At 44.0% G+C, this 25,713-nt stretch overlaps 1 protein-coding gene across 1 annotated transcript in view; it reads right to left on the reverse strand.

The window, feature by feature from the left end:
* Positions 1–25,713, reverse strand: part of Gpr156 (G protein-coupled receptor 156) — an 83,630-nt gene that overhangs the window by 55,693 nt on the left and 2,224 nt on the right. The window contains 3 exon segments of the mRNA XM_028894994.2: positions 3,892–3,982; positions 3,985–4,027; positions 4,372–4,607. Coding sequence (XP_028750827.1) covers positions 3,892–3,982; positions 3,985–4,027; positions 4,372–4,467 — 230 coding nt within the window. The 5' untranslated portion in view covers positions 4,468–4,607.

A 25,713-nucleotide genomic window follows, 5' to 3' on the forward strand; every position in this document is an offset into this window, starting at 1 on the left:
AAGCTACTTCCCTATACAATGGATTTGGGTCCACAGTGCTTCTTATGGTCTTATTCTTTATAAACATTCTGACTTAGTAAATTCCATATATGCATATACCAGTTATATTTCTCTAGAAAACCATGACTAATAGAGTGAGTCCCAGAGAGTTCCTTCTCATAAGGGTCTCACTGTCGGGCAGCCTACAACAGAGCAGTCTAGAGCAACCAGGTGAAGAATAAGATCTGAGACGGAAGATATCATTTTATATCCCAACAACAGCAATGGCATCTCATTAGTAAGCAAGTCAATCAGTCTAGTCACATTCAAAGAGATTTCAGAGAGTGAGACTCCTTGGAGCTGGAACTCAATGGAGAGTACTCCAGAGGCAACCCCTCTTATCAACCTGACACAGTGTAGGGTGTCCATTCTTCCTTCCCTCATTTGGATAACTGCATCTTTAATGTTTCCCCCCAATCAGTTTGACCAGAACTTGGTCAATGCTACTGATACTTATAAAGAAGCAGCTTTGGTTATGATTTATTTTTCCTTGTTGTTTTGTGTTTTCCATTTTATCAATTTCTATTGATCTTTATCATTTTCTTTCCACTATCTGTTTTAGGCTCATTTGCTCTCTAGTCTATTTTTGTGCGTGGGTGAAGGTGAGATTGTGATTTGGGACCTTTCTTCATGTCTAATAAAGAGATGAGTACCCAAAGAACTACTCTAAAGACAGTTAACCAGCTTTGATACATGCTCATTTTCATTCAATCCAAGATATATTTTCTATTTTACTTTTCCTTTTGATTCCTTCTTTGAGGATGGTTTTATTGGAGTGTTCTAAGTAGATTCTGTGTATTTTAGGATTTTCTGAGTTCAATTTAATTCCAATGTATTCAGTGGACATACTCTGTATGACTTGAATTCTTTTAAGTTTTCTTTCCTTCCTTCCTCCTCCCTCCCTCTCTCCCTCTGTCTCTCTCTCCCCCCTCTCCTTCCCTCCCTCCCTCCCTCCCTTTCTTCTTTTCTTTCTTTTTCATTTGTTTTATTTTTCAGACAGGCTCTAAGCTGTTTTAGAACTTGCTGTATGGCCAAGGCTAGCCTCACACTTGCCCTCCCCGCTGGCTCCACCTCCTGAGTGCTGAGGTTGCAGTACGAGTCCCCACACCCAGTGTAAATTCAGTACAGCTTTGTCTGGGGCCTAGAGTCTTTCCAGGTCTGGTCAGTGTCCTGTGTGTCCTTGTAAAGAATGTGAGGGAGTCTGCTGTTGCTGGGTGGAGGGTTAGACAAGTACCAGTTAGGTCAAGTTTCCTAGGTCTTTGCTGATTTTCTGTTGTAGGCTACGTTAACTTTATTTTAAAATAAATGCAATATCTATGACTAAATTTAATCATTATTATAGTATTTTTGTTTCAGTAATATACTTTTCTTTCTGACATGTGCAATCACATGAAGGAACACACACACACACACACACACACACACACACACACACACACACACGAGACCTAAACTGAAATAAAGCAGATCACCTGACTGTGATGTTGCTCCTTTGAACAAAGTTTCCTGTTCAGTAAGGCACACTTGGAAATGGGTTCGTTCTTCTTCCCTGCCGGGTCTCCTAAGCTACTTCACCATACACTGTAATTCGATCTGCAGGGCTTCTTATGATCTCACTCTTTATGCCAAGTCACGTTCCCATTGCGAACAAGACAGGCAGAAGATCTTTAGTGGCATGACAGAAATATGGGTGTTTTGTTTCAGCGCTGCTCATAGGTGCTTCTGGGTTTTGTGTTTTTGAGACAGTGCTTCCCTGTGTAGCCCTGGATGTCCCAGAATTCACTCTGTAGACCAGGCCGGCCTTGAACTCACAGAGGTCTGCCTGCCTCTGGCTCCCAAGTGCTGGAATTAAAGGCATGCACCACCATACCCATCAGGTGCTTCTGTTTTAATAGTATGTATAAATGTTTGATAAAGCTTTTAAGATTTAATTTAATTTTATGTGTATGAGTGTTTTGCCTGCAGACATGTCTGTGTACTACATGTGTGCCTGGTACCTGTAGAGGTATTGGGTCCTCTGGAAATGGTGTTACAGCAGGATGTGACCTGTCATGTAAGTGGTTGGAATCAAAACTGGGTCATCTGGAAGAGCAACCAGAGCTCTTAACCTTTGAGCCATCTTTACCCCCGATGTTTACCCCCATTGTGAAAAATTACATATAAAAATTATGGATCTTGATCAGAAGAAAAACACTAGGTTGTCCTTGAAAGCATAACATTCAAACTACATTTAACTTTGTAGCAAATCTTAACAAAATACTAATTCTCCCAATTAAAGCACTAACCCTCAGTCAATATTCATGATGCTCTGTATCACAGCTTACTTTTGTAGCCTTAAATCTCAAGATGTAGGTTCTATGGCATTTATCCTCAATTTAGTGACAACATTGTCACTAAAATTTAAAATGGACTCTAGACCTGGTGCATTCTTCAACAATCGAGGGATTTGTTTGTTTTTAACATAGCCAAATATCTCCTTTATGTCCTCTTCTACTCCTTCAACTTTGTGGGTAGGGAAGACAGGAATCCTGAAGCCATTGACCTGGCCACGACTTGTACTGAGGGAGCATACCACATGGTATTCTCAGGTTAAAGCTTTCTTTCCTTGTTGGGGATGGGAGGTTTAAATTTTATTCTACTTTTTAGAGTGTGTGTGTGTGTGTGTGTGTGTGTGTGTGTGTGTGAGAGAGAGAGAGAGAGAGAGAGAGAGAGAGAGAGAGAGAGAGAGAGAGAGGACAACTTGTAACAACTAGTTCTCCTCCTCTACCATGTGGAGTCTCAGGGATCAAACTGAGGTCATCAAACTTGGCAGCAAGCTCCCATACCCACTGAGCCATCTCACTGGCTGAGAAGGAAGAGCCTGCCTCAAACTTGCTATAGCCAAGGATGACTGTGGTGGTTTGAATAGCAATAGCCCCCATAGACTCATGTGTTTGAATGCTTGGCTCATAGGGAGTGGCACTTTTAGGTGTGGCCTTGTTGGAGTAGGTGTGGCCTTGTTGGACGAAGTGTGCCACTGTTGGGGCAGGCTTGGAGGTCTTATATGCTCAAGCTATGCCCAGTCTGGTACCCAGTCTCCTTCTGCTGACTGTGGATCAAGATGTAGAACTCTCAGCTCCTTCTCCAGCTCCATGTCTGCCTGCATGCTGCTTGTCACCCTCCATATAATAGACTAGATCTCTGAAACGATAATCCACCCCCAATGAAATGTTTTCCTTTATAAGAGTTGCCATGGTCATGGTGTCTCTTCACAGCGATGAAACTCTAGCTAAGACAATGACCTTGAATTACTAATCTTCCCACCTCCCCTCCCGAGTTCTGAGATTACAGGCATGTGTCACCACACTTGGTTGAATGCGATGCTGGAGACTGAACCCAGGGCTGTGTGAATGCTGGGCAGGCACTCTACCAGCCAAGTTACCTCTCCAGCCCAAAGTTTCTTTAGTTTCCACTAACAAAGCTTGCCCCTGAATGCTTTCAACTACTGGTTTACTGAGAGCCAATCACGTGTGAGACAATGCTATCCTTGTATAATTTGCTGACCCCGCACTGGCGGATGTTATAAAACCTTGTAGTTCTATACTTTCTCCGGTCATTTTCTTGGCAGCATTCACCATTTGGATTGGTCTTCCCTCCAAGACCACCAAACACATGTACTGAGCACCCGTTATGTGTCAATCTGTTCTAAATGCTAGAGGCACTGTGGGGAGCATGAGACACAGGGTCCCTGTGACCCCAGGCTTTGCACTGATGGACGCTGGCTAAGCTGCTCACGAAGCCAAGGTGATGCTAGCACTCTGGGTTTCCGGTTCTGCTTACAGGAGGTGGGACTCTAGGCAGGAGGCTGCTTACCTGTTCTTCCTGCAGCGAATTGTGAAAGCGAGAAAGAAGAGCACCAGAAGTAGTCCACAGCTGAGGAAAGTCCAAACAATACCCAAGAGGCGGGAGACAGGGGAGAGACGTCTGCGCTGCTGGGCTGCGAATCAGTCTGGAGGTAGAATTAAAAAAAAAAAAAAAAGAAGAAGACGCTGTTAAGAATGAAGGATCTGCTGGGCTTGGTGGTGCAGACAAGTGGATCTCTGTGAGTTCGAGGCCACCCTGTTTACAGCGTGAGTTCCAGGCCAGACAGGGCTACACAGAGAAACCCTGTCTTGAAAAACAAAACAAGAGTAAAGACTCCATAGACAGCATCAAAGCTGATGATGCTCGTCCTAAAGGGCAGTTCCTCTTCCACCACCCCCATCCCCACCACCACCCCCATCCCCCCACCACCACCCCCATCCCCACCACCGTGTATGGGAGGAGCACTGATGCCCACGGCTGCTCACTTACGATGGTTGTCTTGCAGAGATCATGAAGGGGTCTCCGATCCAGCTCCTGGCCAGGAAAACTGTCACAAAATTCAGAGCAGTTGATTTCCGGATCCATGGCACCACATGCTCCCTCGATGGGCGCCTACGCAGTCTTGGCTACTCCCGGGCAAGGACGCAGACTCGACTCAAGTCTTCCCTTCAGAGGCCCCATCTCAGAGCCGCCTCCAGACTCCAGATCCAGGGTGAAGAGGGGATCTGGGTGGAGGTGAAGGGTTGTTTCATTAGGCTCCGTCACCAGTCATATTTGAACACCAGACACTCTTCAGCGGGACCCCTGGGGCCAGTGGGTACCACGTGATCAAGAGTGGGCATCTCGGGTCGTACAACGTGTGGATTCCGGTTCACCACCAGAGGGCAGTCAAACTGGGCCCTGGAGGAAAGCAGTCAGGCCAGCTTACAAACACGCACACACAGGTTTAAAATATTTTTACTATCTTAACTATATGCGCTTATGTTCTATCATGTGTAGTTATATGCTTATACATATCACAACATTTAAAAATAGAAAATATTTTAATAAATATGTTTAAAACTCATCGTAATGAATACTTTAGAAACAGAGATAAAGTAAGTACATTTAAGAATTTCTAGGTAAAAGTCTCTTCACCCTCCAGAGCCTTTTAATGGCCAAGCTCTTGAAAAACTTTACTTTTGATTTAGAAGGGCACATCTTTCCCCTTTCCCTCTGCAAAATCCATGTCCTAAGATCTTTCCACGTTCGTAAGCTCTGTTTGATCTTGGCGATTCTGGGCTGAGTACCGCATGCTATCTCTCTACATCAATTACCTTGTAGCTATTTTCTCCTGTCTCTCGGGGCGTGGAAGAGCCTTCCGTGTCCAGACAGCTGAGTGGCCCTGAGCTTGGACTGGTTTTTAAATGGTCAGAATCGCCGAAGTGTAAGGGGGCTAGCCAGGCTCTAGGGAGAGGGGCCGAGAAGGTGGCACTTCTCTCAGAAGGTTGAATATTGAGATCTGGAAGGAAGTGAAGCCAGGCATCAGGAATCTCAGGGCTTGGGATGCCGAGCTAGGTGAGCCTGGCTAGAAAGGTAGATGAGGAAGGGGTAGGGGTGGGAGAGGGGGGTGGCATATGTGGTTCTTGGGTCACAGATTGGACATGCCTGTGTCTTATCCCTTCTTTTTAACCAATCCATCCTTTGAGAGAGAGAAAAGACATGGGGTTGTGGTGGTATTGTGTTCCCCCAAAATATTGTGTACCTTAATAAACAGAAAAGCCACTAGTTAGGCAGTGATAGCACACGCCTTTAATCCTAGCATTCCAGAGGCAGAAATCCATCTGGGATCTCTGTGAGTTCAAGGCTACATTGGAAACAGCCAGGCATAGTGACTCACGCCTTTAATCCCAGAAAGCCAGCCTTTAATCCTAGGGAGTGATGGCAGAAAGCAGAAAGATATATAAGGCGTGAGGACCAGAAACTAGAAGATTTTGGCTGGTTAAGATTTGGCTGGTTAAGCATTTGGCCGGTTAAGCTTCAGGTTTTCGAGCAGCAGTTCAGCTGAGACCCATTCCGGATGAGGACTCAGAGGCCTCCAGTCTGAGGAGACAAGACCAGCTGAGGATCCGGCAAGGTGAGGTAGTGGTGGCTTGTTCTGTCTCTCTGACCTTCCAGTATTCACCCCAATAACTGGCCTCGGGTTTGATTTTATCAATAAGAACTTTTAAGATTCCTGCTACATGGGGTTAATGGAGGGAACTTAAGAGGATGCCATTTCTGCTTTGTGCTTTTCTGGAGGAAGACTGGGACACACATTAATTGCTACTAACCAATAGTCACTGAACACTAGGCCCACGATTAAAGCCGCACAATGGTGACAGGTGCGGAGTGTCATCTTTGGAGTCTGTGTGCTTAGACCCGGACAATACAGCACCAGGTGTCGCCCGGTCACTGGCCTCTGCTATGTTCCTGAATTATTTACCAGCTTCATGACAGGGCACTCATGAGGAAACTGAAGTCCACTGTCTCCCATTAGCATCTGAAGTCTTGTGTGGTCTAGGCAGACGACTGGATAAAAAATTTATGAAACAAACAAGGCATGGCTATTCACATCCTAGTTTTGTTGGAATTCCCACTAAAAAGGCTCTTTCTTTTTTTTTCAGGCATCCCCTACTGAGCAATGTCACGAATCACAGAGCAGATCACACTATGACAGTCTGGAGGAAATATGCCTTATTCTGTCTTTTCCATCGTATTGGTAAGCCAAAGACACATATTTCCGGCTTGGTAATTCTTTGTTGTCTGGACCACTTTATGAATATTTAGTTTAGTGGCATGCTTGGCACTCCCCTCCCAGTTTCAACAACCACAAATGTCTCCAGTCATTGCCAACTGTCCCCAGCACGTGCCAAATTGAGACCCCCTGGTAAAGACACGTGATGTAGCACATACTGGAGGAAATCCTGAGAAGTAAAGCTTTGGGAACTAAGTCTCAGGAGCCCTTCCTTCGGTCCATGAATCTCCAGTTCAGGAACCTTACGCAGGACAGTATTAAATTGCCCTATGGGCAGGCATGCAATCCCAAAGATGGCACTTAGTCACAGAAATCCACAAATGAACCAATCGCAGGTGCATCTCAGTGTTAACAAACTCCCAGGTCCAAGTTCTGAACAGTAGAGGGCTTGGCCATCGAAAAGAGAGCTGCTGGAAGGTTATAGTGTTGACTCACTGGGGAGAGGCATCAGACCATGAGAACAGAGTCAGAACCCACGGCTCAGGGTGTGAAGTCTGCCACACCCTTCCTAAAGCAAATCCACCCCCACATCCCTATATGTAAGGTCCCCATGGGGAAACTATGTTACTATTACACCCAGCAGCAGACTCAAGGCCATGTGCTTACAGTTCATTTATCAGTCACTACAGAGTTCTTTCCCACGACGGTGTTTTATGGGGCTTTCAATGGTCTTATATCCTATTTATTAACTTATTTATTTATTTTTTAATTATAAATCATCCTATTTATTTCTGGTCATTGAAAAATTGGTCACATAACCAATATAAAAACTTAAAAACCAGACTTAAAAACCAGACAAAACATATGAAGCATTTTTTTTTTCAGACATTGGGCAACAGATCACAGGACTTTGGCTCCTAAGAGACAGTCTGCCTGAAGGCAGATTCTGGGCTGGGGCAGCAAGCGGGAGAAAGAATCCAAACAGAAAGGAGATGTCTGGCTGAGATAAAGGAAGGGGGGAGGAAGGAAGGAAGGAAGGGAAAGGTGCGAGTTTAGGGTGGTGAGGTGGCTGAAATTGGAAGACAGAGTAATGGAGAAGAAAAAGTACAGAGAGAGAGGGAGAGAGAGAGAGAGGAGAGAGAGAGAGAGAGAGAGAGAGAGCGCGAGCGCTTAGGGAATCTGCAGGGAGCCTCAGACTTTCAGGGACCTTTGCCCAAGTGAGAGATCACTTCTCAAAGCCGAAGAAGTAACTATTGGCAGGCAGCGGCTACGCAGTCCGGGAGATGAGTACTCGGCGTTCCACAGTGTTCCCAGCCGCCGGAGAAGGGAAACTCAGAATACCCAGAACACTGAATAGAGTCCTCGGGAAAGTCACATCGTAGCGCTTGAACTAAATTAACCCAAGTCCAAAGGGTGCTCTCGGCCTGTCCTAACAGTGTTTCAGAAAATAAATAAATAAATAATAATAATAATAATAAAAAACCAAGTGTGCCTACAAAGGACCAGAACAACTTGTAGAATATTCAGCCCTTTCCAGAACACAACCCAATTCTTTTTCAGCAACACCACAGGATCTAACAGTTAACAACATAAATTAGAAATGTCTATCATCCAGGAGCTGGAGATATGGCTCAGCTATAAAATGCTTGCTGACAAGCATAAGAACATGGGCTAAATCCCCAGCACCCATGTTTTTTAAAAAAGCCAAACATGACAGTGTACACTTTAATCCCAGCACTGGGGAGATGGAGACAGAAGATCCAGCCAGGGTAGCTGCCTTGGTGAGAGCGTAAGTGTTGAGGAGAGGCCCTGTCTCAAAAAGTAAAGTGAATGGCAACTGAAAGAGACAAGCTGCTTCGACCTCTGACCTCTCTATGTGTATGCACACATGTCTATATATACATGTGCACATATACATGATCTTACACACACACACACACACACACACACACACACACACACACACACCATCCAATGAACATGCCAAGCATTTAAAGATTCAAAATAAATCCGACTCACAAATGTAAAAAATTTAAAATAGTTCGATGGAAGCAGATAACAGAAAAGATAGAGCTAGCACACACAGACCTTAAGACAACTGTTCTACGTAGCTACCAGAAGAGACAGTAAAGGCCTAGGAAACAAAGACACAAAGAAGAGCTGAACAGAACTCCCTCGGATAAAAACAGAACATCTGAAACAAAATACCCTCAATTAAACATGTTAGAAAGAAATACTGGTTAACAAAGACTTGGCAGGGGAAAGTAGCAAAGATGAAACATAGAAGAAAAAAATGTTAATCAAAATGAGCACAGGGTTGTGTAGCATGTTAGTGAATGCTCCAGCACACATGGAACTTATGTTTCAAGTGGAGAGGGTAGAAAGCAATTAGAAAGAAATAACAGTCTTATTAAGAAATTTCATTCCTGGGCTACCAAGTGAGTCCTAGGAAAGTTGCAAAGCTACATAGAGAAACCCTGTCTCGAAACCCCCCCCCAAAAAAAAAAAAAAATTCAGGCCGAGAAAATAGGAGAACTAGATACTATAAGCAGTTGATGGCTTCTAGAGGACAGAGAGTTAGTGGTTTTATTTCTTTTAAAGGTGTGGCCCTGGTGGATGGACCTTGCTCCAGTAGATTGTCCCATGCCCATGTATGGGATTCAGTGGGATATATCTGTATCTGTATCTCTGTCTACCTATCTATCTATCTTTCCTCCTTCCTTTCTTCCTTCTTTCCTATCTATCTATCTATCTATCTATCTATCTATCTATCTATCTATCTATCTATCTATCTATCTAATATCTATCATGTATCTATCCATCTATCTTTTTATCTATTTATCTATCTATCATCTGTCTATCTATCCATCTATCTTTCTATCATCTATCTATCTATCTATCTATCATCTATCTATCCATCTATCATCTATCTATCCATCCATCTATCTATCTTTCTATCATCTATCTATCTTTCTTTCTATCTCTGATCTATCTATGTGTATGTGTATGTACATAAAGTGTCCTCTAAAGTTGGAGTTGGGGTGGATCTGGCAGGAATTGGGGGGAGGAATGAAGGTGAATCTTATCAAGATACTTTGTATGCTATATGAAATTGTAAGAATTAATAAAAATATATTTTAAAAAATGCCAGAGGAGAGTCTTGGTGCCAAAGTAAAATGATGCCAGATATAAATGTGGACCTAAGCAAAGGAATCCAGAGCAGTGAACAAGGTAAATTTAATTGTGTGGCCATTTCCTCCAGATTAAAACATGGAGGGAGAGGGAGACTCACAGGCTCGTGAAACTCACAAGAAACTTAGAAGAATTAGGATGCTCAAGAAACTTACAAGACTTACTGGAGGAGAGAAGACTCAGAAGGCCTGTCCCTAAGGTCATATAGGCAGCCAACATTTGGTCACCTGCAGGTTGGGTAGGGAGCCCAGGATGCAGATTTCATGACTTGTCACTCATGCTGGGTTGAGCTTTGCTTCAGCTGCCCACGTCACCAAGCTCAAGGTATCCCTTCCCTGTTCCCTAAGTAAACTGATAGGCTCATTGGTTCACCACACTGGACTTAGTAACTTGATCAGTCATTGCTCTCTTTCTGGAGTGAACAGAAATAGTCTCCCCAGAAAAAATATCACAACAATGGGGGGAAAGGTTTAATTAAAGTTATGCCTGTAAGTATATATGTACTGCAAATATGCAAGTGTTGAATCATCCTTTATATTCAAATCACATATATTTTTATTTCTCAATCACAATCACCTTGGATGATATTCTCACTTCCTGTTGAGTAGGCTCCTGCCTAACTAACAATAAAATGGAATCATGCCAGGCCTGGGAACTCAGTTCAGGTAAGAGGCTTGTCTAGTAATGGTCTGGGATCTGGGTTTGATTCCCAGCACCATACAAAAAGCATAACAAACAAATTGAATCATGACGGAGCTCCAGAGCTAGGAAACGAGGGTGTGGATGCTCACAGATCTCCATGGTGATGCATTCTCTGTCTCTCTAAGATGCTGTTGCTGCCAGTATGCAGACTGGATGCTAGCTTGGCTTCCCAAAAGTTCCAGTAAAGTACCCACAGAGGCCAGAAGAGAGCATCAGATGCCCAAGTCCTGGAGTTACAGATCATTGTGAGTTGTCATGAGAGTACTTGGAACTGAACCCTGGTCCTCTGCAAGAGAATTAAGTATTTGTACCTTTTGAGTCATCTCTCTAGTCCCATAAGCAGTAGGATTTTTATACACAGTGGGTCATTCTAAATGAGGAGAATACTGTAGTGTCACTGGGCCAACTTAGAATTCCATCCAGTATGTGGAGTTTGGCTTCCCTTTTCCTATGCTGGGATATAATAAGTGGCACTGGAATAGACATAGCCTGGTTTTAATTTAAGCTCCAGCTTCATGATGCTCTACTAGTAGTGTCTCGGGCCAGGACTTCTTCGGTTCTTAGCTGCCTGCTCAATGAAACAGGAATATGTGCTTCATGGGATTGTTGGTGATTAAATCATATCACATATGGTACATACGCAAAGGCAACTGATACCTACTGTATCTTCAATAAATGTCAACTTCTTTCATTTCCACCATCTAGAAGGGTCATCTATACAGAACACGAGGGTACACATACCCAAGGTTATCCACCCATCCACATTGCTTCTCTAAATTTCCATATTTCAAATCAGCTTTTGTGGGGCTGGAGAGATGACTCAATGGTTAAGAGCACTGGCTACTCTTCCAGAGGACCCAGGTTCAATTCCCAGCACCCTCATGGCAGCTCACAACTATCTGTAACTCCAGTTCCAGGGTATCTGACACCCTCATACCTATGCACATAAAATAAAATTAAATAATTTTTTAAAAATCAGCTTTTGTAAGAATAATGAATTACAGACCTCAAGAGTAGAGATCATATTGTTTAATTCAATGAACATCAGTTTATATTACCTGCTAAGAGGTAGGGATGCACCAGGAACAAGCCAACACAATCCTACTCAAGCATCTGCCACAGTGCCTGTCACACACAGTAGGAAAGCAATACCTACTTGCTGACATGACCCAAAGATTCACTGTAGCAGGCTTTCTTTTGGGCCACCAACCAGCTCCCAAATCCTGACACAGAGACTTATCATTAGTGATGAATATTCAGCTTTAGCTTAGGTCCGTTTCTTGCTAGCTCTTTTTTTTTTGTTTGTTTGTTTTGTTTTGTTTTGTTTTTTGAGAAAGGGTTTCTCTGTATAGCTTTGCGCCCTTCCTGGAATTCACTCTATTCCAGGCTGGCCTGGAACTCACAGAGATCCGCCTGGCTCTGCCTCCCAAGTGCTGGGATTAAAGGCATGAGCCACCACTGCCCGACTCTTGCTAGCTCTTATAACCTAATTTGATCTGTTTCTCTTCATCTACCTTTTGCCTCAGGGCTTTTTACCTTTCTTTTATTCTGTATGTCTGACTATTCCTGCTTCTTCCATGTTTGTCTAGCTGGCCCTGGGCATCTCTCTCTTTTTCCCTTGTTCTCTTCTCTCATCCTCTCTTCCCTCTTTATTCTCTCTGCCCATCAGCCCCATCTATCCCTCTCTTGCCTAGCTATTGGCCATTCAGCTTTTTATTAGACCAATCAGGTGCAATCAGGCAGGCAAGGGGAAACAGCAACACATCTTTACATAATTAAACAAATACAACACATCTTTGCATAATTAAACAAATACAATACATCTTTACATAATTAAACAAATGCAACACATCTTTGCCTAGTTAAAGTAATATTCCACAACCATTAATGAGCTGGAATACTGCTTGCATTACTTGGGCACATCTCCTGATTTCAGAGACCTACCCTGAAGTGTGTTGTTGACTCTCAGGTACGTGCTGGAACAACCACAGAACCAGCCTGTGAATCTCTGCTACCTCATAATTGGATCCTGGAGACCCCTTAATATTCCACGGACTGGGATTTGATAATTGAAAAAAAAAAATCATATGAAACTAAGTTTTCAGAGTTACACTAGAGGCACTTAGCTAGTATGTAAATTATATGTGCATGGTTTCCATAGAAACGAGTCAACAAATATCAATTAGTGCTCATTAATATGCAACAAAATTCTCACTTGAAAACTATTAAGGGCCAAGGGTGAGTGACACTTGGCTGCCCCCTTTCAACGAAAACTCCTGTGAAATATCTGATGCCATTTCTCAGCGGGGCAGTCAGGTGCCTTAACAATCAAGTTTCTGGCAGCAGAGACCAGAGAGAGCGGTGAGTCGACAGCTTTGGACGTGGGTTTTGGACAGCGCCTGGTTCTACCTGCTGCAGCAGAGAGACTCTCGTCCCTCTCAATAAGTCCCTATGCTAACAGAGCACAGTGACCCTGAGCCCCGGCTCAAGGATGCCATCGTGAGGATGCCACACAGCTGGGTGATGGTCACTTTGTTCAAGGGACTGGATGTTGTACCACACAAAGGAATGTGAGTGCCAAAGCCTTTGGGGTTCAGGGGCTCATCCTGAAAGCCTTCAAGCATGAATCTGTGTAAGTGAGCTCTCATGCTGTCTGTGAGTTCCAGATTGAAATGGACACTAGATTTCCCTATACTAGTTCAGCATTGCTGTGTAATAATCCACATCCCTTGGGTGGGAGCCATTTGGGCTCTTTTAGGAAAAAGATGGAAAATGTAAACTATCAACACACCAGCCACTCTGTAGCCACTTCCTTAACACACTATACTAAACCTAGCGAGAACTCGGGGATTTCTCCTCTTCCTCCTCTTCTTTCTGCTCCTCTCCCCGACCCCTGCTTCTCCCCTTTCTTCTTGCTGTGTTGCCCTGCCCGGCCTTGCAGCTAACTTGTTCTAAGTGATGATGGCTGCTATTGCCTGGGAAATCATTCGATGAGAACCATAGCTCAGCATAGGAAGTATAGAATTCCGTTAGAGTTTGAGTTGCACAAACCGTTGGTTGAACTTGCTGCAGGCTATTCTGACAAAGCCCAGGCACACAGACATGCATCAAGCCACTGGTGTTATTCTCCAAAATCGATTTCAGGGAAGTATGATTAAGAAATTAGACAGTCAGGTGGTGGCAGCGCACGCCTTTAATCCCAGCACTCGGGAGGCAGAGGCAGGCGGATCTCTGTGAGTTCGAGGCCAGCCTGGTCTCCAAAGTGAGTTCCAGGAAAGGCACAAAGCTACACAGAGAAACCCTGTCTTGGAAAAAAAAAAAAAAAAAAAAAAAAAAAAAAAAAAAAAAAAAAAAAGATGAAGCCTGAAGATATTGATTCAAAGCTTTCTTTTTGTTATTGTTTGTTTATTTACTTTTTCAGACAGGGGTCTTCCTCAGTAGTTCAGGCTAGCTTGAAGCTCACTCTGTAGCCCAGGATGTCTTAAAACTCACTGCAGTCTTCCTGCCTCAGCCTTCTGAGTTCCGAGATTACTGGTTTATGCCTTGCCTGCCTGGTGGGACTCCTCTTAACAGCATTTCCTGCTAGGCACTGGTTTGCTATGTGATTTTCCACATTCACTCAGTGGCAATAGTTTCTCTTTGGATTTATTCTTGTTTTATTTGTCCACCTTTTAGTTATATATTTTTGTTATTGTTGTTTTGAGACAGGGTCTCACTGTGTAGACCTGGCAGGCCTAGAACCCATTGTGTAGACTAGGCTGTCCTTGAATTCACAGAGCCCCACCTGCTTCTGCCTCCTGAGTGCTGGGATTAAAGGTGTGGGCCACCATACCCAGCTAGTTTGTGTTCATGTAACTGTTGTGTGTGTGTAGTTTGTGTACATGCATGTGCGTATGTATCCAAGTGTATGTGGAGGGTGAGGGGCAGATCTAGTATCTTCCTCTACTAGTCTTCACCTTCTTTTTTTTTTGAAACACAGTAAACCCAGAACTTACTGGCTGGCTAGACTGCTTGGCTAGCAAGCTCCAGGACCCTTCCGGCACACCTTACCCCAGGGCAAGAGTTACAGATGCCTGGCTTTCCTGTGGGCCTGCAGTTCTCGTGTGGTAGACACTATGCCCACCAAGCAATCCCCCCCCCAGCCCTTGATTAGTTTTTTGACTCCTAAGTCATTCTGAAGCATGTTATTTTGTTATCAGACATTTGTAGATTTCTGTTACTGATTTCTCAATTCTACCATGTTCAAGAACGTGTTCTGAATAACTCCAATCTCTTTAAATTTATTGAGTCTTCGTGGTATGATACAATGCAGCATATGGTCTGTCTTGATATGTGTTCCATTTATACTTAAAAAGTGTGGTGGTTTCAATGAGAATGGCCTCCATAGGCCATATCTGAATACTTGATCTCCAGTATGGAACTTCATGGGCAGGATCAGGAGGTGTGGCCTTGTTGGAGCAGATGTGTCACTGGGGGTGGGCTTTGAGGTTTCAACAGCCCAGCCCAGGCCCAGTCTCTCTCTGCTTCCTGCCTGTAAATCAGAGGCAAGCTCTCAGCCACTCTTCCAGCAGCATGCCTGCCTGCCTGCTGCCATCAGGATGGCGAATTCTAACCTTCTGGAACTGTGAGCCCCAAACTAAATCCCTTCTTTTATAGGCAGCCGTGGTCATGGTGTTTTGACAGGCAACACAAAAGTAACCAAGACAAAAAGAAATGTATGTTTTCCTGTTGTTGTAATGGATCGCGTAAAGATCGATGGTGTCAAGATGGTTTATTATATTGTCATCTTTGCCATCCGTGATCATTTTTGTTGTCTTGTTTATCACACCATTAGGTCCGAGGCGTGTCCTGAGAGACTCTCTGATGTCTTCTCTTCTCCAGTATTCTTTCCTAGGAACCGTAGTCGCCCGTCTCCCTAGACTCGAAGGCAGAGAGTTTTGAGCTATCCTTCTTGTACTGTGTTCTGGAAGCTCCATCATGGTGTGCCTGTTGTTTAATTTCACTGAATCTCATAAATCATTATTAAGCACATCATTTTCTTTCCCCAAAAGAAAATGGAAATGGCTTCTGACAGGGGCCGAAGTAGGAACAGGCACCTCTGATCCAGTCAATGACTGGCTGATTGGGGTTTCATCTTGTGTGAGACCTCTTCTGTCTCCCCAACGGTGCAGTCACAATCCTTCAGGAACTCCAGAAAAAAGTTAGGGTGCTTTTCAGGCTTTTCTATCTAGGTAAGATCTGAACCCCAATTTTTATTTTCAAGTGGGGGGCTAGAGAGATGGCTCAGCAATTAAGAGCACCGGCTGCTCTTCCAGAAGACCTGAGATCAATTCCCAGCACCCACATGCTGGCTAACAAACATCTATAATTTCAGTTCCAGGGAGTCTGACGCCCTCTTCTGGCCTCAATGGGCACTGCATCAATGTGGTGCATAGACACACATGCAGTCAAAACAGCCATGTACTTAAATTTTTTTAAAGCATTAAACAACAACAAAAGTAGTTCTGGTTAGCTTTCGAGCTTTTTACTTTTTTAAGACTTATTTTTATTATGTGTCTGCATGTGTGTGTGTGTGTGTGTGGGGGTATGTGCACATGTGTGCACCTGATGCCTCTGGAGCTGGACTTGCAGGTGCTTGTGAGTGCTAGGAACTGAATCCTCATTCTTGGAAAGAGCAACGCTCCTGACCACTGGACAATTGCTCCAGTCCCCCAGGGTTTACAAAAGCACGTTCCCCTGCTTGATTTTTTAAAAACTCTCTGTCTGTGCTACTTACAAGTCGGTAAAGGGCGGAAGGGAAGTGTTCCTAGACCAGTAGCCGATCGCTCTGTGCCTTGTTTCTTTCGTGGCTGTGGTCTCCTGTGCCCAGTTCACATGCCCGTGTTTTCTTCTCAGCCCCATTAGACTGCACATATTCTTCTGAGACTCCAGGCCACTACTTTATTGTTTATTATCGAACAAATGGCCCAAGGAAAAGGATGTTTGGAATGTGAGGTATTTAATGAGTTTCTCTCCTTTTGGGGGCATCTTAGCACTTGAGTTCTTAGCTGCCTTAGTATGTCTTCTTTGACTATGAATTTTTTTTTTTTTTTAATATAGCTTTTCTAGATTTTTCTCCATGGCAGCAATAGTCTACTGCCAGTTAGCTTGTGACAACCAGAAGCAGATACTGAATGCTGGAAAGATCTTTAACCTTACTTTGTTATTGTTGTTATTATTGACAAGACCAGACAATTTAGAGAACATGTACAGGCTGGTGAGATGGCTCAATAGATAAGGGCACCTGTTGCTAAGTCTGATGTCTTGAGTTTGATTCCTGGGTCCTGTGTGGTAGAAGGAGATAACCATGTCTTTCAAGTTGTCCTTCTGGCTTTCATATGCACACTGTGGCATGTGTGTGAGCACAAAAATGTACCAAGAAATGTAATTTCAAAGTAAAGGTAACGTTTACCCAATGAGTACAAATACTAGTACTATACAACATGACTATTCTTACTATTAACTACATCAGTTAAGATACTTAACAGAGACAGGTGGTTGTGGTGCACATGCCTTTAATCCCAGCACCCAGGAGGCAGAGGCAGGCAGATCTCTGTGTGTTTGAGGCCAGCCTGGTTGACAGAGCAAGTTCTAGGACAGCCAAAGCTACATAAAGGAACTCTTTCCATAAAGAAAAACAAAAAAAAGAAAGAAAAGATACATAATAGAATCCTTAAGTTATAAAAGACACACCTATATGTACAAATTTAATTATCATTATCATTGAGTACATATTTTAAAAGTAAAGGTTTATATAAAATACATATTAACATAAAAGCTAATGTTTATTTGAAGGCATATATATGTATAAATATATGTGTGTATATTCATATATATGCAAACTAACTTTAAACATTTCTCCTTAGAAATTAGTTGTAATAATTCCTATTCTGTTTCCCTTGTTTTAGTGTTCAATCTGGGATTCGAACTCCACCCTGAAGCTAAGTCCAAACTGCAGCCTACAGAAGCCATTTTTTCCATAGCAGGCTACAGAACTTTTCCCAGGAAATTGCCTGGAAAAGGACTTAATTCGTGAATGTTGGCATTTTCTGTGCAGAATCCCATCGGATAAGGGCTAGGATCACAAATTCCCACACTGTGTCTTGTAGCTCACCGGCTCATGTTCACACTGCCGCCTTCAGCTGAGGATTTAAAAACCTGGCCCTTTGACTGGTTAGCTGGAATTCGCTCGCTTGTATCGCCTCCCTCAATGGCCCCCTGTTGTTTTAGCCATCTCTGGTGTGGTGGGGATCCTGCTTCTCCCTAGCCCAATAGACTGAATTTCGAAGCCCAACCAGAGCAAAACTGAACGTGAAAGCCAAGTGCTATTGAAAAGCTCATTCCTAACTCCAGGGTTCACAAAAATCATTTGTTTAAGAGTGCGCCCATCTGTTGCTTGGCGCGGATCCTTAAACTCCAAGACCCCTACCTTTGCATGTAATTATCCTCCTGTTAAATAATCAGTTACAGTTGATTGACTATATGCTTATAAAGCTCCCCCAAATCCTTAAAATGGAAGAAGACCGAGACAGGGGTGGAAGGACCTTTCTCAATGAAGCCATTGAAGAAAGGACACAGCAAACACCGCAGATACGACTTGGTGGGAGAGCAGGGACATTTTATGGAAAGCCTGGCCCTCCCAGCACACTGCTCCCCCTCCCCAGCTGAAGGCCGTGCATCATTCTACTCCACAGCATGGAATAAATGAGTGAGGGGAATTATAAACAGTCTGGCCAACCAACAGCCAAGAGAGATTCAATGAAGCCAAGGCTCCGCAGACTCCCTACCCGCTGAGCGGGTATAATCCAAGCTTGGCAGAGAGTCTCCCTGGAGGCCCTCCTGCTGTGCACACAGGCCTTCCTGCTGGAAGGTAGGCAGGGAAAGACAAAAGGAGGGAGGGGATCCCTTCGTCCACCTTGAGGGTTACACTTGTGTGTGTTCCCTTTGGCCCAGGAAAGCCCGTCTGTGGAGTCTCTCCAACAGAAACGGAAATCAGAGTGCATGGGGACTAGGAACCTTGCTCCGTGGTAGAGCACTGTATGGCATGCATAAGGCCCTGGGTTCAACCTTTAGCTCTGCTAAATAAATAAATCAATAAACAAACAAACAAAAACAAACCCCTTGAAGTGTATGGGTCAACACAGAATAGGATTATAGCATAGTTTGTTGTGTAGAAAACAAACTGGAGGAAAACACGAACAGCTATCAATGGAGAAATTACAAAAATTTTCTATTAATATAAATTGATTATTTATATGTGTTGATCTAAAATAATGTACATAATACGATAAGTAAAATGAAACAGCATAGTAACTGGTATGTTATTATCCTGTTTACATATAAAGTCAAAAGTAACTCCATAAGAACTGGTTTGGGATGAACTAGAGTGAAAAAACATTCACACTGGGCCTCTGACACCTTCCCCCAAAATGAGAACAGAGAAAGTTTCATGCTGTGGGATGGTCTGTATGGCAAATCTGTTGCTCTGATTGGCCAATAAATAAAACACTGATTGGCCAGTGGCTAGGCAGGAAGTATAGGCGGGACTAACAGAGAGGAGAAAAGAAAGAACAGGAAGGCAGAAGGATTCACTGCCAGCCGCTGCCAGGACAAGCAGCATTTGAAGATGCTGGTAAGCCACAAGCCATGTGGCAAGGTATAGATTTGTAGAAATGGATTGATTTAAGCTATAAGAACAGTTAGTAAGAAGCCTGCCACGGCCATACAGTTTGAAGCAAAATAAGTCTGTGTTTACTTGGTTGGGTCTGAGTGGCTGTGGGACTGGTGGTGACAGAGATTGTCCTGACTGTGGGCAAGGCAGGAAAACTCTAGCTACAATCCTGTCTTGAAAAACAAAAAAAAAACAAAAAAAACAAAAAAAAAGAAAGAAAGAAAGAAAGAAAGAAAGAAAGAAAGAAAGAAAGAAAGAACAAAAACATTTTAAAAGACCCGAAATTTTATAATTACAAGTAAGACCAGCCCCCAGAGCTCAGTGAGGCATGTGGCTCTCCAGCCTGTGCTGTTAATTGATCCTAGTGGACAGAGGCAGATAGAAACTTCTGGAGAGAGGACTTGCCTGGTGTCACTCAACAGAAGCCAATTAAAAAGCACAGCTCCGACGGTGGCACTGGACAATTGGAGTGGTTGTGAGATGGTCATCGTATCTACTCCAATGCTTCAGCTACCGATCAGCTACCGAGCCTCCCTCCCAGGGGCTGCCAGAGCCGGTGTGCAGCGGGCAGAGGCACGGATGAGAACAGCCTAGGCTTTGCCTGGGGAAATCCCACTGCTCCAACTACTGACAGCCTTTGCTGGCCCTGCTGTGTCCTCCACAGCCGAGACACACAGAGCTAGCCCAGCCTCTGCAGGAGTTCACATGAGGCTGTGGAGACGCGTGGCTGCTCAGGCTTGAAGTGGCCTGTGACTGTTTTCGCGGAGGATGCTCGGAGCAGCGCTGACAAACACCTGAGGGCCTTCTGGTTGTCACCCCCAAAATGGCACCGGCCAAGGCAATGGCCCCGCAGAGATGATGCCTGGCTCTGGTTTTGCAACTTAGTCTCATTGTAATGGACATTTTCAGGATCTTTGGCGTGCGTGCGTGCGTGCGTGTGTGTGTGTGTGTGTGTGTGTTAGATTTATGGAATTCAAAAACATTTTTAAGCTGAAAATCTGAAGAATTAATTCACTTGTCTCCCAATACGCCCTTCTCTTCTACAGTCCTCCCTAGCACAACCCATACCTCACGGCTTCTCCTATTTCTCTTTTAAATTTTTATTCATTTATATTTTATGTGCATGAGTGTTTTGTCTGCGTGTGTGTATATGCATGCACCTTATGCCTGCCTAGTGACTGTGGAGGTCAGAAGAGGGTGCTGGGTACCCTGAAACTGGAGTTACAGCTGGGGTTCCAGCACCCACCTCTGGAAGAGCAGCCATCTTAACCATCTCTCCAGGCCCCCCCCCTTTTTTTTTTGGTCAGGGTCTCACTAAGTGTCCCTGGCTGGCCTGAACTCACTGCGTACACCAGACTAGCCTCAAACTCACAGAGATTGGTCTGCGTCCCCAGAGTAAGGATTAAAAGCCTGTGCCACCATGCCTAGCCTCCAAGAAAAGTTTCGCTAATCCAGCATCTTGCTAGACCGACCTTTTCAAGTCCTTGCCATGCCTTCAGCCCAGGTCACACGGTCGGTCTGTCAGCATTTCCTAGCTAAGATGTCCACTTTTGCTTTTTCTCTCAAGGTCTTTCCAGTCACCCCCAGGGATCCATGGCAGATGCTGGCAGTGCCCATGGACAGCCTGATGTTCCAGCAGAGGTGGCAGCCATGGGAAGCCTAGTGCACACTAGGGCAGATGTGTCCAGTGTCATTCTGGAACCCTGCCATCCCATCATGGCAAGGGAGGAATTCCAACCAGGCTGAATGGAAATTTCTGTCGGAGACCTTCTCATGCCATTTCCTGTCCCCACTCAAAGAAATGTCCCCTATTCCAGAGCTTCTGGCTAATCCACATACAGCCAGCCTTCTCTGTCTGTGGGTTCTGCCATCTGTGGACTCTATCAAGCACACACTGCAAATCCTGGGGTAAAGAAAATTGTGTCTGTGCACAGACATTCTCCCCCTCCCTCCCATGGAGCTGAGGACCGAATCCAGGGCCTTGCGTTTACTAGGCAAGCACTCTGTCACTGAGTTAAATCCCCAACCCCTTGCATAGATATTCTTTCTTGTCCTCATTCCCAAAACAATCAAATACAGAATTGTTTACACCACATTTGCATTGTAATAGTTATCATAAATAATCCAGATTGTATACAAGAGGATGTGTATAGGCTATATGCAAATACTATATAGTTTCATATAACTGATGTGAGCATCTGGAGATGTTGGTATCTGCAGGGGCTTCTGAACCAACCTATCTCAGATACCAGAGGATGGCTGAGTGTCCAAAGATCCTAACTGATAGGAACCTGCAGCCTGAAGGGAAAATACATACGGAAGGTGGCTGGCAGCCTTGTCCAAGGGTCATCATGTATGTGACTTCCGTTCCACATTAATAACTGTCCCTACCATCCCAGTCTGGTGGGCTGGGGTGATGGTTCGGCAGCCCCATTGCTTAGCCTTTGGTTGCCTTTGTCTTCGGACTTTATTGCTGTGAAGAGATGCCATGACTACGGCAACTCTCATAAAGGAAAGTGTTTAATTGGAGTTTGGTCCATTGTCGTCATGGCGGGAAGCATGGCGGCACAGGCAGACATGGTACTGCAGACTGAGCCGAGAGTTCTATATCCAGATTGGCAGGCAGCAGGAAGAAAGAGACACACTAGGCCTGGTTTGAGCATCTGAGATCTCAAAGCCCACCCCTAGTGACACACTTCCTCCAATAAGGTGGCACCTACTTCCACAAGGCGACATCTCCTCATAGTGCCATTCCCTATGAGCCCATGGGGCCATTTTCATTCAGATCACCACACTTACTAGCCCTCAGCTGAATTATGCTGGATGAAGGGGTGCTTAGACTTCAGTTTCCCCCACTGAAGTAAAGGAGTTATGATACAGCAGAGAATCAGCATGCAGCCTCTACATCTTGTTTGACTTGGGGCACTTGAGTTTTGTTAGGAGCAGTAGGTGGGCACCAAGACCTACTCAGGTCATGTCTGGGAATATGTTAAGTCTGCCTAACCTCCTGTTGTTACCTCCTTTAGATTACATTGCACCAAGCCTCTCTCTAGACTGGACAGGACATGGTAGAATAGCTGGAAGTCCTTTTTATAACCATATCTCAAGATTTTGCCTATGCTGGACACACATCCTAAGAATGGCTCAAAATCTGACCCAATCTCTGGCCAAAAGTTACATGGATACCCATGACAAACAGACTCAAGTCCCATCAATGCATTGGCCTTTAGCTATCTGTCTCCATCATCTATCTATCTATCTCTATCTATCTCTATCTATCTATCTATCTATCATCCATCTATGTATCTCAGAGTCTCACTATGTAGTTTGGATGTCCTGGAACTCTATGTAGTCCAAGTTGGCCTTGAACTCATAAAGATCCTCCTGCCTCTGCTTCTTGAGTACTGAGGTGTAAGGTGTGTGCCACCTACCAGCTTTATCTGTTACCAAAGCCTGGCCACTCATCCCCTCACCCTCTTTGTACCTTCCTCAAACCATCCCGGCACTTTGGTCCTGATTATAATACCCAATCTTACTCTAGTTCAAATTATAAGTTTGCCTCTGGGAAACCCCTTCTACACTGTAGCTGCCAGCCAGAGAGGCATCGATCTTTCAGAATCCTACCCCAATGTCCTTTCTTCTTTTGACTTTTTTCTCTCATGGAAATCCTGCAGAGACTCCACCCCTGGCCATAGCCTATCATGGCAGGAAGTCTTAATTTCATTGTAGCACTGGGCAGAGTTAGCTTGGGTAGACTCTGTCCATGACAGAATCAGAGGAACTAAGCCTCCCATGTGAAATGTAAGCATCCTGCTTTGATGAATCCTTCTTCACCCCAGCATGTTCTCTTCACTGTTCCCTCTAGATCACATCTGTGAGTGTTCCTCGTTAACAAGCCCTTCTATCCTTACGCCATTTCAACAGCACATACTTGATGTCATCACACTGGAAGCTAATCGTTTTCTGTGGGCTTCTTATCTCCATCCCCAGAAAGCAGGGTGCTCTAATACTGGCTTCAGGAACACAGCATCATCTGAGGCTGTATCGTCTGTCTGTATAGCTCATGAGTATGATGAACAGCTCAGAAAAAACGCCTTGAGAAATCTAGATGGAAACCAATGCCCCATGGAAACACATAAATATTTTATCAGGTTCTGAACAAGACTCTTTCTCATGAATGTTTTAACACCTCAGTAGCATACTGTTCAGGACTGATTAGAGTCAACTTGTCCTGGGACTGGGAAGCTGAGAGGGGAGGAGGGGTATAGAACAGTGAGAATAGGAGGCACATCACACCGTTTCTTCTAAGGACCTAAAATACAATAAGGAATACCTGAGGGCTTTCCTGACTGCATGGGTGCTCATTTTCCAAGTGCTATCCTCCGGAATATGAGGTAGATCAGCTCCACAGCAGTAATGTCTACAGATGGGCTCCACACTGCCTGTCATGAGCTCCTGTCGCTGTACCACACCTCTCTCCACATGGGGACACAGCATTTCCTATTTCAAGTGAAATACTTAGAACTAAAGTGAGGCAGAATCTATAAGCATCATCATAGCAGCTTTATTCAAAATAGCCCCAAACTGGAAACAACGTGAATGTCCATCAATAGGAGCATGAATACCCATAACAGTAATATTCATACAACGGATACCACCTTAACATAAAAAGAAGTGGCCTATTGATACGCTCAACAACAATGAATCTCTCAGAGGCTGCTGCAAAAAGAAGCCAGACAAAGAGGATACGCCATGAAATGCGTTTACATGACCCGGACAAAGAGGATACACCATGCAAATGCATTTACGTGACATGCAGGAGCCATTAACATCCAAGTAGGAAGATCAATGGCTTCTAGAAGGTGGGGGTGACTAGAAAGAGGCACGAGGGAATTTGTGTATTTTGCTGGGCTGTGTGGTCAAAACTGACCCGACTTTCAGCAGCCGAAGCTGGGAAATACCCTGAAGATAAAGGAGTTCACTGGTCTCCAGATCATTTGACTATAAAATATTGATTGCCTGACTTCTAGTATTTTACCAAGTTTTGTTTTGTTTTTAACTTGGTTTCCCAAGCCTGGTGGGAGAATGTGTGTCATTAATTATCTAATTAATTCAATAGCATACGTTAATTGCTTATCATTTGCCAACTAGGACCATAACCATAAGTCAAACAACAACAAAATCTCTTGCCCTTACGGGGTCTCCAGTGGAGATCTGCCCAATTGACAGAGACAGCCATACAGCATCAGAAAGTGACAAATGCCAGGGACCTTCTCACTAAGGTCACAAAGATAAGAGAGAGGTGAGCGCAGACGGTGAAAACCACGGAGGATTGCAGGCAACAGATGTGACCAGGTGAGGCCAAGCATATCCCATCACACAGAGCTGTCTGTGATCACCTCTGACGATGACTGGATTTTATTTAAGTGCAAGTTGAAGCTATTGGAGGGTTTTACATGGGGGAGTGATAAATCCAAGTGGTGTCCTTAAGAATAAGACATTTGTCGAGCTGTGGTGGCGCATGCCTTTAATCCCAGCACTCGGGAGGCAGAGCCAGGAGGATCGCTGTGAGTTCGAGGCCAGCCTGAGCTACCAAGTGAGCTCTAGGAAAGGCACAAAGCTATGCAGAGAAACCTTGTCTCAAAAAACCAAAAAAAAAAAAAAAAAAAAAAAAAAAAGAATAAGGCATTTGTAATCTCTGTATTGGGGGCTGAGGCAGGAGGACTGGGAATTAGAGACCAGCTTGGACTACATAGTAAGACCCTGTTGCAATGAATGAATGAATGAATGGATGAATGGATGAATAAATGAGTAAAAGAATAGTGTCAGTCTGCCTTTCTCCTCTTGTCTTTACCACGTGTGCTACTTTAAATTTGGGGGAAGAGAGAGGGGGGGCCTCCAAAATCAAGAGATCTGTTATGGAAGATTAAGAAAAACAAAATTCATATAATATAATTAATTTTTTTAATCAAAAAATCTTCCTAACATTTTTTTCTTAATCAGTTTCTGATTTAACCTTTGTCTAGGCCTGGATCACATACTGGGTCCTACGCTTTTTTTTTTTTTTTTTTTTTTTTTATGTTTTAAGATAATTAAAAGGGCTGGAAAGATGGATCTCGGTTCAGAGAACTGGCTGCTCTTCCTAATTACCTGTGTCCATTTTCAGCACCCGCATGGTGGCCGACAACCACCTGTAACTCCAGTTCCAGGGGGATCTAATGCCCCCTTCTGTTCTCCATGGGCATTGCAGGCATGTGGTGCACAGAATACATGCAGGCAAAATCACTTACGTGCATAAAATGAAAACAAATAAGCTTTTAAAAATAAGATAATTAAAGTTTATAAAAATAAAGGTAAATAACTTCTTGGCATATTTAAAATTTCTCGTAATAAAATGTTGATAGAAAAAAGTGAGGGATTTGCATTCATCATCAGCATCCTTTAGCAAATTCATTAGAAACTAAACACCAATAGTTCTCAGTCCTTTCTGTAAAATAAGGGCTCTGTCTGT

This window comes from Peromyscus leucopus, chromosome 12, assembly GCF_004664715.2.
Source record: "Peromyscus leucopus breed LL Stock chromosome 12, UCI_PerLeu_2.1, whole genome shotgun sequence".
NCBI classification, from domain to species: Eukaryota; Metazoa; Chordata; class Mammalia; order Rodentia; family Cricetidae; genus Peromyscus; species Peromyscus leucopus.